The sequence below is a fragment of the Pleurodeles waltl genome, chromosome 8, assembly GCF_031143425.1.
Source record: "Pleurodeles waltl isolate 20211129_DDA chromosome 8, aPleWal1.hap1.20221129, whole genome shotgun sequence".
NCBI classification, from domain to species: domain Eukaryota; kingdom Metazoa; phylum Chordata; class Amphibia; order Caudata; family Salamandridae; genus Pleurodeles; species Pleurodeles waltl.
The window spans coordinates 1,142,512,244-1,142,530,995 of NC_090447.1; the positions used below are offsets into that span (position 1 = coordinate 1,142,512,244).

The window sequence follows — 18,752 nt, forward strand, 5'->3', positions numbered from 1 at the left end:
CATATCTCACAGGCATCTGGTATATGAGAAGCTGGTAGCATTTAATACAGACCTCGTGTGGGTCTGTTTTGGCCTTCTTTCTGCCATAGCGAGGGCACTAGTCAAAAAGTGAAGACATTTTGAATGGAAAAAAGGCCTAAACTTCTGTCAGAATTTTACAAAAAAAGACAGAAAATACTCAAGAAGGTTGAAAAATGTAGAGTTAAAGTGGAATCAAAATGATTTGATCAGAATTTTTTGTGAAAAAAACCTATAAATAGGTGGAGCTCAGTGCTTCTGGGTCCTGTCAGAAGGAGCTGGAAAAAAGAACTGACGTAACTGCCTCTTGCTAGGCATGATGGGATAGAGGAGGACCATCTGCTCTTAAAGGCACAGCTTCATTTTCATTATGTGTAATGGCAGCCTATGGGCTACACTGCCCTGCATTGCTTCATCCTTATGTAACATTGCAAAAAGGTTTGTGAAAGATTTTTTCTGCAAAATCTTTAGAATATCCATGCGTTTTAATGCACATCTATGTTACAGTACCCTTTTTTCAACCAAGTAGGATGAAGAATTTGGCCTTTGTAGCCCTTCCTTTAGGCTGCATATTGACATTCTTAAGTGACTTTGCAGGCCTTCCCGAAGAATGGCGAACATCTACACTTAAGAAGACAATTGCAGAACAGTGCTCTGGGGGTCCCTGCAGGCATGCAGAACTATTCACGCTTATGACTATACATGGAAATCCCCTACGAGAGAATTTACGTTATGTTGTGACTTACCCTGACTAGCTTTGTGGTCCCTACTCGAACAGGGTGCATACCTCTGCCAACTAGAGACCCAGTTTCTAACACTCACTATGCCCTCCTGGCCCACCATCTCCACAATGAAAACTGCAGTGACTAAATGCACCACTGGATGCCTACCCACACTTTACCTTCTTCAAATGACTGGATCCATACGCACAGCTTCCACCTAGATACTTAGATACTTAACAACTCCATTAGCACAGCCACTTTCCTGGATAGGTGGATGCACCCCACTGTACTGTTTCGTGCTGTCCTATCCTGCCAATGCCATCAACAAGTGACTGATAGATCACCTAAACAAAAACACCCCCCTCAACTCCAACCAAGACAAATTCATTGCTTCCATGGACAAGATCTGACTGATCATGGACTGAGAAGGCACTGCAGATCTAATTCTAATCAACTTATATGCAGCTTTCCAACACAATGTCCTACCCCATTCTCCTTCAACACCTCCACAAAACCGGCATACAAGGGCCTGCTCTCTGTTGTTTCTGCTCTTTACTCACCGGATGCACCCTGTCAGTCAGCCTGGCTCCTTACATCTCAGCTTCTGTCAACTGCCCCTGCGGAGTACCCTAACAATTGTCTTTCAGACCCCACTGTTCAATGCTTACATGACACCACTCGCAACATCATCTGGACCAAGGAATCAACATCATCTCCTAAGCCAATGACACCCCCAAAATCATCCTTTCCCTCTTGAAGAAACATCCGGACCAACTCCTGCATGTCCGAAGCTGCCAAATGAATAAAGACCAAAGGTCTGAAAGTCAACACAGATGTAGTTCTCTTTGGCAGGAACATTTACCTATGGAACGTATCTGTTGGGCAGCAGATATCCGACCAATCAAGCGAAGAATCTGGGTATAGTGGTGTACATCCAACTCTTGATAACCAGCCAAGTTAACATGGTTGACGCCTCTTGTTTCTACACCCTAAAGATCCTCAAAAAATCATCTTTAAATGGCTTCCAATCAACACACAATGAACCCAGGCCCTTATTACTAGCGCACTGGACTACGGCAACGCACTCCTTGGAGGCCTCATCACCCAACTGACCAGAAGACTTCAGGTCATACAAAACACAGCAGCCACACTCAGGTTTCCACTCCGCCCCTCAAAGACCTCCACTTGCTCCTCATCCACAAACGTGCACTCGAAGCTCCTCACTCACACATACCTAGCCCTGTACAATCTAGGTTCCTCTTACCTTAACAGCTACATCAATTTCCACACCTTTACCAAAAACCCTGCTTGGCCAGCCTCCTGCTTGCACACATTCCCCCATCCGCAGAGCCAGAGTTAGCGATTACACTTTCTTGTACCTTGCTCTCAAAGCCCAGAACCACCTCCCCCTGTACACCAGATCCTCCTCATCAGGCTTTCAGTTCCACAACAAACTAAAGGCATGGCTCTTTACCTATATCAGCAACTCACCAAGCAGTGTAAGCCCTGGTGGAACGGACACACAACCAGACTGGATGCTGGCTTTTGGCCATCACCTAGAAGAGCTTAATGAAAAGGACTATCCACCTGGACAGAGTCCTTTTCTGCACCTCCTTCCCTTTTGTTGCCCCAGAGAATCCCACAAAGAGCTGATTGACCACCAGAAGCTTTCTGGTACGATCAAATTAGAAGCTGAGTGATCTTTAGGGTTCCAAGCGATGAAGTCTGTCTTCCTCTTTCAAAGGATGAGGCGGAGAAAAGAACATACTGAAGAGTGATGGATTGTCCGACATGAAAACGAATCTTAATTTTCTGCAGAAAGGCACTCTAGTCCTCAACACCAATTTGCCCGAGATGAAGGTGGTATAGGGTCGCTAGACTGAAACACTTCATGCAAGGAGCTGGGCTAATAGTGATGAGAAAGACAGCCTTCATGATCAGGAGATGTAGATAACAGCTGCCTAATTGGCATATTTAATATGCCTGGAAGTCTCTAGTATTTGGTACAAAGTGTACCCAGGGCCTGGAGTTTAAATGCCACTAGTGGACTACAGTACTTATTGGGCAAACATGGCTTCAGACCTACCATTGTAGCTTGACTGTAGCAGTGTAAAGACTACAGTTTGACTGGTCAAAACCCCGCTTTAAAATATTAAGTTAGGCCTTGTAGCCCACAATGCAGGTTGCATGATACTTGAAAGTAAGACATGTAGAAGACATGCAATGTTAACATGCTGTTTCAGTGGCTAGTACATAAAAGCTATTATCAAAGAAGAAAAATTGGCTAGCCCAAGGAGAAATAATGGTGAGTATTATTAAATAATAATACTGTATATCCAAACGGAAACAGCTAGAAACATAATTCAATAACTACTGTATTAGATATTACAAATGCAGGTCAATGATGAAGTCAATTTTTTAAAAAATATTAAGGAAAAGTAACTTTTATTTTATCCTGCCTGACGTTCCTGTGGGCTTATTTGCATTGGCTCTCCAGGTTATCCCGGACATTCATTAGTCTTGAATACGTGAGAAAAAGGTGTGAGACGCCTCTTAGGAGTAAACAATAGGCTGACCTGAATGGGTAGAAAAGATTCCTCAGAACTACATAGAATATGCAGGTTAGGAGCTGTGGGCAACCGTGTATCAAATCCTGCTTGAAAAGTCTGCTGGGTTCACATAAAACAGTTAAGTTGCACTTGAAAGGGAGAGAAAAAGGATATGAAGAAAATTCTTGTATATAAGGGATCTAAATCCCTTAGTATATAACGGGATATATATTTCCACAGACGGAATATCCGTCACCGTTGTGATGAAGTAACCAGTCCGCTGAGATCTAAATCAGACCCTAGGTCATTAAGTAAAATCCTTGACCAGAATGAACCTGGTTGGTAAATATGACCCAAACTCCATCACGGACAGCCTCAAATTGCACCTAGGCCCTGGCCTACCATGATCTTTGACTATCAGTGGTGCTTCTCGCACAATTTCTACTTAAAACTAACAATTTACATCTCAGCTTTTTGTCATTTTGGTGTCATCTTGTTTATTAAATTTTACTCTATGTTCTTATTGTTTTCCATTTTGATTTTTGTTTCTGTTTTAGTTCTGAATAAATATTTTTTGCATTGACCCTCAGTTAAGCCTGTCTGCTCAGTGCCATAGCTGGCAAGGGGTTTAGCTCGCGTTAATTTAGTGAGCTGGACGGTTCACTTTTCTCCAAAACAGTCTGAAGTTTGAAGCAAAATGGACAAATGGTCCACTGAAAACAGCTCTGATGTGGATGGAAAATGCGGCAGATCAGAAAGGAATGGCAGAACACAGCCTTATTGGACTGGCTGCAGGACCCACATGGCGGATGTTATGGTTTGCCATCCATGGAGAAAATGACTGATCCTGGCTCCCACAGGGTGGATATGTGCTGCTAAGGGGAAACTAAATCAGCTTTGAGGCTGCTGCTGGACAGGCTGAAGATTGGGAGGCTCTCTGTCCCTGGGGATGTTGTTTGCTGGAACCTCTACCATGAACCCCAAAAAGTACTGGGGTGCCTGTCTGTTGGATGGGGGGGCCTTGATGCCGTCAAGGAAAAACCCCAAGTGATGCCTCGAAAGGGACAAAATTATCAGGGATACTACTCTGCAGGTGTAGAAAGGCTATGCGATTGAGAACTGGCTGTACTCTCTTTGAAACAACTGAGGGTGTAGTCAGCCTTCTCACCAAAAAGACGACACCCATCAAAAGACATTCATGAGTGATGCTTGAATGACACCCATGACGCTTGTGGATCTCATCCAGGAGTGGGACCAGAACACCACACTAGTGTCGAGTGCTCTACATAAGGCGCTGGTCATGTCCAGACCAGACCAGAGGTCATACTTAGCAGCATCCAGTCCATCTTAAATAGTGTAAGGAAATGCCTTCCTTGGCATGGTCACCCCCTAACCTTTTGCCTTTTGTTGATGCCAGTTATGATTGCAAGTGTGTTGGAACCCTCCTAATCAGGCCCCAGCACCAGTGTTCTTTCCCTAAACTCTACCTTTGTTCCCACAATTGGCACAGCCCTGGCACACAGATAAGTCCCTTGTAAATTGTACCCCTGGTACCAAGGGCCCTGATGCCAGGGAAGGTCTCTAAGGGCTGCTGCATGTATTATGCCACCCTGGAGACCCCTCACTCAGCACATACACACCGCCTCACAGCTTGTGTGTGCTGGTGGGGAGAAAATGACTAAGTCGACATGGCACTCCCCTCAGGGTGCCATGCCCACCTCTCACTGCCTGTGGCATAGGTAAGTCACCCCTCTAGCAGGCCTTACAGCCCTAAGGCAGGGTGAACTATACCACAGGTAAGGGCATAAGAGCATGAGAACTATGCCCCTACAGTATCTAATTAAAACCTTAGACATTGTAAGTGCTGGGTAGCCATAAAGAGTATATAGTCTGGGAGTCTGTCAATTACAAACTCCACAGTTCCATAATGGCTACACTGAAATCTGGGAAGTTTGGTATCAAACTTCTCTGCACAATAAATGCACACTGATGCCAGTATGGGATTTATTGTAAAATACACCCAGAGGGCATCTTAGAGATGCCCTCTGAATACCAGTCCGACTCCTGGTGCTAGGCTGACCAGTTTCTGCCAGCCTGCCACAACCAGACGAGTTTCTGGCCACATGGGGTGAGTACCTTTGTCACTCTGTGGCCAGGACAAAGTCTGTACTGGGTGGAGGTGCTTCTCACCCACCCCTGAAGGCACTGTAACACCTGGCGGTAAGCCTCAAAGGCTCATGCCTGTTGTTACAGCACCCCAGGGCATCCTAGCTAGTGGAGATGCCCACCCCTCCGGCCACTGCCCCCACTTTTGGCGGCAAAGCTGGAGGAGATAAAGAGGAAAACAAGGAGGAGTCACCCACCAGTCAGGACAGCCCCTAAGGTGCCCTGAGCGGAGGTGACCCTTGCCTTTAGAAATCCTCCATCTTGAGTTTGGAGGATTCACCCAATAGGAATAGGGTTGTGGCACCCTCCCCCCAGGGAGGAGGCACAAAGAGGGTGTAGCCACCCTCAAGGACAGTAGCCATTGGCTATTGCCCCCCTGACCTAAACACACCCCTAAGTTTAGTATTTAGGGGCGACCCTGAACCCAGGAAATCAGATTCCTGCAACCTACAAGAAGAAGGAGGACTGCTGACCTGAAAGCCCCACAGAGACGACGGAGACGACAACTGACTTCGTCCCAGCCCTACCGGCATGTCTCCAGACTCAAAGAACCTGCACAGTGACGCATCCGACAGGGACAAGCAACCTCTGAGGACTCAAATCACTGCCCTGAACCCGAAGGACCAAGAAACTCTCGAAAACAGCTGCACTGTTCAAAAACTGCAACAACTTTGCAACTTTAAAACAACTTACAAAGAACTCTCTATTCCCACTGGAAGCACAAGACTTCACACTCTGTACCCGAAGTCCCTGGCTCGAGTTCAAGAGAACAAACACCGCAGAGAGGACTCTCAGGCGACTATGACGATGTGGGTACCCTGAGTCGACCCCCCTGCACTCCCACAGCGACGCCTGCAGAAAGGATCCAGAAGCTCCCCATGACCGCGACTGCCTCGTAACAAGGAACCCGATGCCTGGACCAAACACTGCACCCGCAGCCCCCAGGACTGAGAGGAACCACCTTCCAGTGCAGGAGTGACCAGAAGGTGTCCCTCTTCCTAGCCCAGTGGGTGGCTGGCCCGAGAAGCCCCCTTTTGCCCTGCCTGCATCGCCTAAGTGACCCTCGGGTACCTCCATTGCTTTCAATAGAAAACCTGACGCCTACTATGTCCACTGCACCCATCCGCCCCTGTGCCGCAGAGGGTGTGTTTTGTGGGCTTGTGTGTGTCCCCTCCAGAGCTCTACAAAACCCCCCTGGTCTGTTCCCCGAGGACGCAGGTATTTACCTGTAAGCAGACTAGGACCAGAGCACCCCTGTTCTTCATAGGCGCCTATGTGTTTTGGGCCCTCCTTTGACCTCTGCACCTGACCGGCCCTGTGTTGCTGGTGCGGTGGCTTTGGGGTGGTCTTGAACCCCCAACGGTGGACTGCCTATGCCCAGGAGACTGACTGTGTAAGTGTTTTACTTACCGTAGAAACTTAACCAAACTTACCTCTCCCAGGAACTGTTGATTTTTGCACTGTGTCCACTTTTAAAATAGCTTATTTCCATTTTAACCAAAACTGTGTGTACTACTGTTTTAAATCAAAGTTCTATACCTACCTGTGTGAAGTACCTTGCATGTTATGTACTTATCTCAAATTTTGAATCTTGTGGTTCTAAAATAAATTAAGAAAATATATTTTTCTATATAAAAACTATTGGCCTGGAGTTAAGTCTTCGAGTGTGTTCCTCATTTATTGCCTGTGTGTGTACAACACATGCTTAACACTACCCTCTGATAAGCCTACTGCTTGACCACACTACCACGAAATAGAGCATTAGTATTATCTAATTTTGCCACTATCAACCTCTAAGGGGAACCCTTGGACTCTGTGCACACTCTCTCTCACTTTGAGATAGTATATACAGAGCCAACTTCCTACAAATGGGCTGTGCCATATCAGCAAGGAATTCTTCAGAAACTGCTGGTAAGATCTCAGGACGCATGGGAGTACCTTACCAGCAAACAGCTGATGTTGACTAACCTGATTTTATTTTTAATCCATATGGGGGGGGGGGGGAGTGGAAGTCTACTAGGAAAAGAATTGGAATTAAAGGAACTAGGGAGGGCTATACTATCAGACTCCAAGGAGTAGGGTGCTTGGAAAGGAGGGTAGGGTCAGCCAAAAGGGCCTGGGTAGGGGCTAACTATCCCCGTGTTAGGTAAGGTGTTCAGCCCACTGGCCTTATGTAGGGCCATATAAAAATTGTCCTTATAATATTGTGGGAAAAATTCATCCCCATCATCACTATCCTGACCAAAAGCTGGTACTAATCAAAGTGGGTCTGGACAGTTGTTGGAGCACTGGCGGAGGCTCCTACGCTTATCAAAATCAAAGGCTACAGGGCCCAGGTGACTTCACAGATGGATAGTGGCAAGGCTGGGACAAGGCCCATTGGACCTCTTGTGCATTTTTTTAATATTTTGACAGATATGAACACTTGGACCTTCCACAGGACCGACCCAGACAGGGAATGTGTCTGTGTCCTGGACTTTGAGCGGTAGCAATCCATGTGTGATTTCATGCAGTATTTGGCAATACAGCTTGGCTTCACATTCCTGTTACAACTGTGAACACTTCATGGGACACTTCTTGCACAACTTTGAGTCAGGCCCGATCCGAAACCCCAGAAATGCACCTTGGGAGGATCTGTCACAGACATTTCTTTGATACAGTCCCTACAAGGTTTAAACTCTGCAGTTTTAGCAGGGGGAATTGTTCCCTTGCAAACTGGATAGAAATTTGAAGGGGAAAAAAGCTTGATAACTGAAAAGAAAAAGGCACTCACTCCTGATTAGCATAGGAAGACGTTGTGAAAAAGGAACTAATGTCAATGTGCTGGAGTGGCACCAATTTGAGGCTTCAGCCGTCAATTACAGGGCAGAGCGTGGTCAATCCAGAGCTGCACGATGCCAGTTAAGCGCAGAGGGGCTAGGCCAAAATATATTCCGGATCCAGTCTGGTGCCTGGGGATGCTCTAAAGGTGAGGAATCTATGGTTAGAATTTATGAACCAGGACACCCACAGATTATGCCTGAAAATAGGTTTGCCCAGTCTGCATCCACTCTCATTGTCACTGTATTACTTTTTTTTTTTTTTTCCTGTTGGCTTCTTACTTAGAGGAAGGATTACTGTTAGACCTAACAGCCTTAGGGTGGTCATCCCTAACTTCTTTCCTGCTTCCCTCCACTTTTTGGATACTGTTTTTGCTGGATTTAAGACTGCTAACCAGTGCTAAAGTGCTTATGCTCTCTCCCTTTAAACATGATAACATTGGATCATACCCAACTGGATTATTTAATTAACATATAAGTTCCTAGTAAAGTGCACTATATGTGCCCAGGGCCTGTAGATTAAATGCTACTAGTGGGCCTGCAGCACTTATTGTGCCACCCAATTAGGTGGCTCCTTAACCATGTCGCAGGCCTGCCATTGCAAGACATGTGTGTACAATTTCACTGCCAAATTCGAATTGCCATTTAAAAGTACTTGCCAAGCCTATACATACCCTTTTTCTACACATAAAAATCACCCCTAAGGTATGCCCTAGGTAACCAATAGGGCAGGGTGCTGTGTAGGCAAAAGGCAGGACATATACCGGTGTAGTTTACATGTCCTGGTAGTGTAAAACTCCTAAATTCGTTTTTACACTGCTGTGAGGCCTGCTCCTTTCACAGGCTAACATTGGGGTTACCCTCATATATTGTTTGGGTGGTAGCTGCTAATGTGAAAGGAGTAGGAAGGTCATATTTAGTATGGCCAGAATGGTAATACAAACTCCTGCTGACTGGTGAAGTTGGATTTAATATTACTATTTTAGAAATGCCACTTTTAGAAAGTGAGCATTTGTCTGCTCTTAAATCCTTCTGCGCCTTACAATTCACGTCTGGCTGGGTTCAGTGGACAGCTCCCTTGTGCATTTGCTCAGACAAACCCCAAACACAGATTGCTCAGCCTCACTTGCATACATATGCATTTGGAATGGGTCTTCCTGGGCTGGGAGGGATTGAGGGCCTGACACTTACATGTCAAAGGACAATAGCTTGCACTACCACAAAGGACTGCAACACCCCCTACTGGGACTCTGGCAGACAGGATTGAACTGAAATGCGACCTTGTGCACTTCTAAGCCACTCTCTGAAGTCTACCCCACTTCAAAGGCACATTTGGGTATTTAAACAGGGCCTCTGCCCCTACCAACTCAGAGACTTCCTGGAGAAGAGAACCTGAACCAGAACCTGCAACCTGCCAAGAAGATCTGCCTAGCTGCCCAAAGGACTCACCTAACTGCTTTCTGTAAAGGACTGCTGCCTTGTTGTTGTCCTGCTGCCTTGCTGCTCTCTGGCTGTGCTGAGAAGCGCTCTCCAAGGGCTTGGATAGAGCCTGCCTCCTGTTCCCTGAAGTCTCAGGACCAAAAAGACTTCCTCTCTGCACGAAGGACTCCTTGTGCGGCGAAAACCGACACACAGCCTGCCAGAAACGATTCACAGCCTGCATTGCGGTGAAAAACTCACTGCACGCCGACCCGGAACGACGCAGCCCGACTTCGCAACAAGAAGATCGACGCAGCGCCAGCGTAGTGACCAGAAATTCGACGCACAGCCCACTGGACTGACACACACAGCCGAAAACTCCCTGTTTTCCACGCATCTCTTTGCAGAGATTTTGAACGCAAACCAGGTACTTTTGTGCTTGAAACAGACATTTATTGCTTTTTAAGAGGCTATAGACACTTTAAATAATTTTGACAGTGATATTCCTAAATATACTTATTGCATTTTAATCGTTTTGACCTGCATCGTATCTGATAAATATTATATATTTTTTTAAACACTGTGTGGTGTATTTTTGTGGTGTTCTACTGTGTTATTGTGTGATTTATTGCACAAATACTTTACACATTGCCTTCTAAGTTAAGCCTGACTGCTCAGTGCCAAGCTACCAGAGGGTGGGCACAAGATAATTTGGATTGTGTGTGACTCACCGTGACTAGAGTGAGGGTCCTTGCTTGGACAGGGGGTAACCTGACTGCCAACCAAAGACCCAATTTCTAACAGTTACCCTAAAAGCGCCAACAGCAACTGAAATAATCTGTCAGAGGTCCCTTTTTTCATCCATCATGAATGAATCAGGATGTCCATTTGTACCAATGTGTTCAAGGGTTTTGTGAATATTTCTAAAAACACATTTTAAATATCAAAATAGCATATGCTGCTGTACGAACATAAAGAAGACAGGATGAACCTACTAGTTAGAGTCCGAAGAAAATGCTTGCCACAGCTGCTCAAAGAAAGTTTATGGAAAGTATCTACTGACTTACTAAATCGATTTGTTAAACCAGAAATAGTCTAAAGGAACCAATTTTTGATGCTACACAGGGTTACATGCTCCACTCACTATAATGAATCCCCGAAAAATTAACCAAACTGTAGCCAACTTCACTAATCAAATACTACAAGTGAGGCAAGGAAGAGGCTGAAGACATTCATATGTTTGCCAGATATCTATGTCTCCACACTTTGGGGCTGCTGTCAGTACCATAAGACAGGGATCCTGGAACAGATGATGTAGTCAGGGAAGTAAACTTTGAAATGCTTGGCATTTTGGGGTATAAAATGGTACTTAATACCATACAAAACCAAACACTGCTTTATATGGTTTTGCTTGCAATAGCAATTTTAAGTACCTACTGAAATAAGGATATCTTCTGTAGTATCGTGAATGAGAGAAATTAATGTTCAAAGCAGCAGTACTGCATCAAATGATGACGCTTGGAAGTCTTCATGTACTTTGGACATAGTTTCATAGACAGTGAGAGTTTAAATTTATGTGATCACGCCAATTATTATGTGCCACTTGGTGAGCCTCTGCAGACAGAGGGGTTCTGGAGTATTTTTCACAAAACAGCTATGCTTTCCATTATTGGGGACAGGCAAGGTTTGAAGACATTCTAAATACTGAATAACCCCATGGATACTGTGACATTAGTTACTCCCCATCAAAGGTTTGTGGTTGCAACATGCATATAATTGCTAAATAACTTGCCAAAAGCATGCTAGTACTCATTTTTGCCCTAGAGATGCAAATCCCAGGGTAATACACACCATGAGGTATCATTGTTACTGCATCAAGATATTACAGCTGCATGATTCTACCCAAACAATCTATTCGTACTCCGACGATGCTTCAGTGCATAAAAGATGTGCTTCCATCTGCACACTCCGGCTGTCCAACCTACTTTAGCTCACATCATAACAAAAAGATTGAGTCTTTCTTTACTCTCTTAGGATCTACACTAAGATATTAAATAAAGTAACTGATTATACTCACATGTCTCTGCAACCATCTGTGCAGCTGCACGAATCTTTGAACATGCTGGAGAAGTTCTCCAAGTAGTAGGCAGGTGGCCATGGTGCCTTTTTATATGTGAAACTGGGGAGCTTGGAGCAGTCAACTTCGTTGCAAAAGGAAACTGGCACGGACTCTGCCCCTTTGCTGATATCGTGCTCCTGCGCAAGGACTTCCCTCTTTGGATAACTTCTATCCAGCTGGACATAGGTGTTGAAAGAGAAATAATTCACAAATAAAGAACTGCACTCAGTTTCAAACAGGTACTTTTGGACTTCCTCGAAGTTCCTTAGACTTCTTCCACAGGGTGTTTGGTAATAGACATGGTGTGCACTGGAAAGATCGCTGGATCTTGCATGCCGTCTCTGAAAGTGACACAGGACTGGTATCTTTAGAACATTCTGTCCTTTGAAATAAAAGCGAGATCTTTCTGAAAGGCACGATGTCCTGCAGAGACAGTGGCTCTGGAAAGACCTCCGGGAAGGTGATGCTTTAGGGGAACAACTATCTTCGCCAGAGAATTCAGGTGATGGAGATACAGAAGCTGCCATATTGTTGGATGTTCTGCAATGAAATAATTTCCTGGAATGAGAGTGGATTCATGAACACTTTTACGAGGCACCTAGCCAAAGCACAATGAAGTTTGAAATACAGTTTCACAAAAGCAAGAAATACAATCACTGAGATAAAATTTATTATGAAGTGTGACTCAAAAGTACTCAGAAAAGGCATGCAAAATACAACCTGAAGAGCAGGATAGATAAAACTAAAAAGTGGTAAAGAGAAACAAGCTACTCAAAAGTAATGGGCTTCATGGATATTTCGATGTGGAGAGGAAAAAAGTTGAAAAATTATAATGTGGAAATGTACAGTCCAGCATATTAACTCCTGCAGATTATCAACAGTGAAGATAATCTACAGACGTATGTGTGAAAGAGCAGGAATTAGATGAGAACTCTACAAAGTGAACACATTTCAATTATGTCCACCTTGGGATTTTGTATTTTCAAATAAGTAAAACATGTACACAAAAGGCACACCGAATTCTAGCAAACGTAGACTTAATCAAATTTGGTGGATAACACTGGAAGATAGTTTCCTTTCTCTACAAAAGAAACTGTGAACCACCCCTTTAGACTTTCACTAAGGTAAAAGGTGCAAACATCATGAGACATATCATGAATCACTGAAAGTAATGTATTAAACATTATCTTCCTGGCCAGAAACCACTTTTGGTGCAGCCACTGAGAAGACAGGCCATCTCTCTGTAAATTACACCAAACAAGCGGCTGGCAGCAGAATTGTGTAGCGGTCCAATTTTGAGGCAAGAGCAATATATCCGTTAATCATAGCAAGATTGCTAACTGCTAGAGGCTGGTGACACAATGATTCCTTAGCACAAAAGGACACCTACATTTGGATAGATCGAGGGAATGAGGGAAGTGAGTGGGCTGTCTACATTTGAATTCCCCCACAATGAATAACGCTATCACATGAGGTAAACGTATCACACATGAGGCGAATTCAAAGGTCTCTGCGTTATTGGTGTGTGGGAAAACAAGGCTTTCTTCTTGTTTTTTGTGCACATTAATCTTTATGAAGTGTGTGACTACAAGACTCCTCTCTCTAACTCCTCCATGGTGCCGGTTTGTCTTATATGGAGAATAGGAATATCTGTGGATTGAAATGCATGATTTTTTTTTTAAACACAAACATGTGTGGTCACCAATTGCAAGGAACTGCAGTGAGTACCCACCGTGTTGTCATGTATGCAGTGTACACTTAGTTGGCACAGCATAACAATTTTATTATTATTTTTGTCTATGTGTCATTAAATTATCATTCCTATGCGTTTTTTATTTTGTGTGAAACAGGACCTCGTGAATACAACATGATTAGCAAATCTTAGCTCGCCAGCAGAAACATAACTGGTATTGAATGCATATATGCTGATGATGTGTGTATGTAGTCAGGGATTATCTTGGGGAAACACAGGGATTCTGGCCCTGAGGAAAGCACTGCCCCCCCTTCTAGGCCAAAGATAGGGCTGAAACAGTTTGACCACTTGGATGTAGGAGCAATAAACGCTCCTGCAAATTCCATGTGTTTTTAACTCTCTCATTACCACCCAACTTTTGAAGACAAAAATCCTAGAGTAGTTAATTCAGATTTGTAGTTCCTTCCTGCCTGGATCCTCAATCTCATGGCCCTGCAAGTACCCTCGACGCAGCCGAGGACCTACCCGCCATTAGAGGATTCTTTGGCGAGCACGGGATGACCAGTGATGAAGGATGACAACCAGGGGGTTGCATGAGATCATCCCATATATTCTTATTAAAACCCTAGAGTTCTGGGCACTGATAATAAGGGACGTAGTTAAGTCTTCGGTAATAGGGTATTTCCCCACACCGAGCACTCAGAGGCTTTTGAATTAGCCTCATTGTGATATGTTTGCCTTATATGATACTGTGAAACAAGGATTCCCCTCTTTCCTCTAATAGTGGTCTGAAGCGAGTGAAGCGTATTCAAGTGAGCAATTTAAAGCTAAGACTCTGTTAGATTCGATTGGATGCAGGTGAAATTCAATAAGGATGTGGGTAAACTGTAATAAGTCTTAACTAAGGTGAGATCGAATGACTGCCTTAATATGTTTGCTTGTGTCCCACATATCAGGTTTTCCAGTTTATTTTTTAATATTTGTATGTGTCTATTATTGCCTGCTTCAGCAGGCTATACAGTCTATTAAAGGCTCTATCCTGTATTAATGGCTCAAGGCAAGGGCCATGGCCAAAAGCTAGGAAGCAGGGCCTTGGCCCCAGGGGGTGAATGTTCAATTTTCAAAAAAAGAAGCCTCTCGGAAGACTTCTGAACCTTTCTTTCACAGTTCCTACTGTGTATGTGACAACTGCTGCAATGATGGCCACAGCATAAACTATCAAACATGGATAGTAAGAGCTGTGTAAGGAGAGTGAACTCAGCCCCTGAGTCTCCCTTAGCCCTAATAAAGTGATTTTCTTCATTTGACAGAGCCAAGGGAGACACAGGGACTCAGGAGAATTCCCTCACCCCTCCTTCCACGGCTCCAGCGGCACTATAGACTACAAGAGGGAGAAGGAGGAAAGCTCTCTGCTTTCCTTGGCCCACAGACTCTGCTTCTTATTCCTCTGAGCAATCCATGTGTCCTACAGAGGCAGGAGAGAGGGATAGTCAGAGGCTGTAGATTAAGACATTGAAAAGTTGACAGCAGCTGGCCTGGAACAGTGTTTATACCTCACTGCAACTCCACTGTCTTGAAAGAAGCTGTCAACATTATAATGTTCTAATCTGATTTAAAATCCCTTTTCTCTTTTTGCAAACTCTGATCTCGGCCAGGTTGCGAACTGAAGAACGTATACCTAGCCGGATCCTTCATTAAAAAAGAGCAACCTTCAAATAAAGATAATGAGAAGAGTGACAAGGATGGACGTCAACTGCACACTGCCTGGTGTGCCTCTATAATAATGGTTTTACAGAACAAAAACCTTATTGGTGTGGTTTACTACTAAAAACTACTAAAGGTAATCTTAAGTATATTTTTATTCAGAGGAAAGAAACACCCAACAAAAACCTGAAATACACCTGTTATGACATGCAATGTACATCTTAACTCGAGCCTAACCATAATTTGGATTGGTAATCAGACATTTTTCCTGAACCATCAGCAAAGTGGTGTCCTGAACATAGCAGGTTTCATGAGTTATTATGTACATTGGCACTGCATAGAATAATGGAAGCATTTCAGGATTATGAATCATAACTAACCTGTGTTGGGGTGCTTCTTTCCGGAATTTCCAGGGATTCATATTCTGCTTAGCCTGCTATGTTCCAGTTACGCCATCAGCCTCTACAACCTACCAAGCTTTCACCAAACTATAGCCTTGATTGCTTTACCTTTTTTTATATTAAAGTTTTGATGGAATTTGAAACTGAAGGCTAAAAATTAACGTAGTATCCTCAGACTGACTCACTGAAGCAGTGCAAGTAAAGCTAACAGAATATAGTATGGACAATGAGTGACCTTAATTGAATGTAGAAAAGCTCCAACCTTCCCGTTCAAGTTTAAATTTGTTTTTTTACATTTGTTTGTGAACAGTATATTTGTTTGATGGATGCTGTTTCAGTATTTTTTATGTATTGTTTTGCGGTTCAAATTATCAAAATGCTTAGGCTGTGGTAACTGGCTTCCAGTAATTACTCAGTGGGGGCCCTGCGGTTCCAATATTGATTCCGTGGGGTCCCCAGCTTCAAGTAATGATTAAGTAGGGTCCAGAGAAGTCAAAAGGTTAAGAATCACTGCTCTATTTGGATGCTCTTAGATTTCTGCACTGTTTTTGATCTGCAGATCGCTTTATTTTTTGTGTCTTCTCTCTCCTATACGGGTTTTAAGGGCACTGTTATGAACTAGTTTCCATCCTATCTTTTCTAACGCTCGTTCCCTGTCTCTTGGAAAGGCTAGATTTCTTTATCCCATCCAGTACGATTTGGTGCCCCACAGGGTACTGTTCCAGGTGCACTCCAATTTTCTCTTTACACCATCCCTAAATGCTTTATATCTGTACATGGCTTTAATTGTCATTTCTATGACAAGGACTCCCTTTTTTATTTGTGTCATTTTCTAGTCATTTAGAAATGGGTTATTATATGTTTAGTAGATACTGAAACATGGATAAACTTTATTTTCCATAAACTCAAACCTACTAATACTGAAGTTATTTTCTTTCCTGTTGACCCTTCTTTCACAATCCCACTCTTTTATCACATAACTTCCTACTGTTCCATTAGCTCCACAAATTGCAGCAGTAGTCAAAACTTGTTGCTTTCTTCTTTTCGATGTTCAGAAAATCAAAACATTTATTCCTTTGAAACGTTTTGCACAAAGATTATCTTCAGATTTAATTATTATTCCTTGTAAGTGTGCATGCCCACGTATGTTATTTCTCTTCTTCAGTAAATTCAGAATGTCTACTTTGTCTCTCCTGTGTCTGTCCACAACCTCTGCATAATTATGTAAACTGCATTTTTGTATGTTTCTGATAACTGAAAATGTTGTTTTTGTGCACTGTTTTTAAATGTGATCATTCCCTTGCTCTGCCTTAGCTTTTTCCTCCGATATCTCCTTATGTTCCTGCTCGGGGAGTTATGTGTCTTCTATCAGTTTCCTGTCCACCTGGTGGTTTGTCTGGGTTTATTTGTCTACAAGTATGATCCGCTTCTAACTAATGGACTTTTTAAAAATTGTTGATGGGACATCTGCCACCCTCCTGTTTTTGATGTTACTTTGACTGCCATCATTACGGGTTCCTCTTTTTATACTGCTGTAATATTTAAACAGTACTTTGGACAAAACTGTGAAAATGAGTCTAAATTCTGTACAGAAGTCAACTATCTGAACTTTTATTACAGCAACACCTCCCTCCCACATACGCATTCTCACCACCTTCCAACCTGCTCAGTGCATCACACAAATGAGGTGCAACTTTATCCCCACATTCTAATACCCCAAACCCAGACACACACAAGAAAACACCCCACTGAGACTACCGAACACACACCAAAATACCCAACTGCCAATCCCAGTCGCACAGCTCCAGCCAGGATAATAATGGAACACTTCACTCCATCTGTCAGATCCCTTTCACCTCTCATTTCATGTCCTCCTTCCCGCCAAACCACAATCTGTATGGTCCTCAATATCCGCTCAGTATCTAAACACAGCACCAACATACACTATTTACTATTCTCAGAAAACTATTCTCTTCTACTTGTAACAAAGTTGGCTTTCTGAGGAGTGGATGGTTACCGTAGCCAACTCATTTTATCCACCCCGAAGGATAAAAGGCTGAGCAAAACAAGATTCAGTTTAAAAGGAGCACTGAATCCCCCGAACGCAATGGGACCGGGATAGTTTCTGCAGGATTCAATCAGGTCATGTCCTTCAATGGAAACGCTGCCTGCAACACAATTCACGGATCTCTTGGGTACTAATCTATACACAACCATCAACGTTCGGAAAGAGCTAAGAAGGTGATTCAGAAATAAAATCTGAAATTCCCCATTAAAATCTACTGAACTGGATACAGATTTAGCTGGGAAAGGATGTAACATTACAGCCAGAGCTGATGACTTGGGAACTGGGGGACCAGGTTTGAAAGAGACATCTAAAAACCATGAGCCTCCTGCCTAAATCGAGAGTGTCTCCAAGTATACGTTTAACTAGTAACCCTCTGCCACCTTGTCACCTACTGTGATACATAATCCCTGAAGAACCCTGTGACAAGGTACCTGTAATGTGCATTCCCCATTTGACACAGCTTCAGCAGTGTTACATACTGTTCACTGAAAGGAATCAAAACACATCAGGTCTATTTATTTAGACCGGTGTCTTATGATGCACCGTACAGTGATGTGAAACTCTGCTGGGTGGAGCTGAGACTACATAAATGAAGCAAGCCATCAATAAATAAACATATGCTTTGAAAAACATTTCCAAAGTTCAGCGTTATTAAAAAAAATAATGCAGCTCTGCATAGTCACGAGTTACTCATGGCTCTGAATCACAGACATAAATCAACACTGAGGCCACACCCTCAAGACACCGGTAACGATAAACAGTAAAGTATAAAAGACAATTGCTTAAATGGGACACCCAAGCGCTTCTCGAGTCTGCTAAGGGATAGGATCGATCCATCTCTCCGCGTGGGGTCAAGGGTCACTGCTGGATGGACCAGGCTTCTGGTCGACAACCAGGGACACCATTAGCTGCACTTAAAAAACACATGCACTGCAAGAGAGATGAAAGCTTGAGAACAAGGGCATTGGCAGGGTGGGAAAGAAAGCTCTAACCCCGAGTCAACAACATGACTGCAGCTCCCTCAAAGTAATCACCCCCGGCAGGTGTCAGAGGTGTCGACGCCGAACAGGAAGT

General features: G+C 43.7%; 1 protein-coding gene across 1 annotated transcript in view; it reads right to left on the reverse strand.

The window, feature by feature from the left end:
- SETDB2 (SET domain bifurcated histone lysine methyltransferase 2) overlaps positions 1-18,752 on the reverse strand; it is a 1,110,478-nt gene that overhangs the window by 832,458 nt on the left and 259,268 nt on the right. Inside the window, exon 6 of the mRNA XM_069203525.1 lies at positions 11,771-12,352. Within this exon, the coding sequence (XP_069059626.1) occupies positions 11,771-12,352 (582 nt within the window). The remainder of the gene's footprint in view (positions 1-11,770; positions 12,353-18,752) is intronic.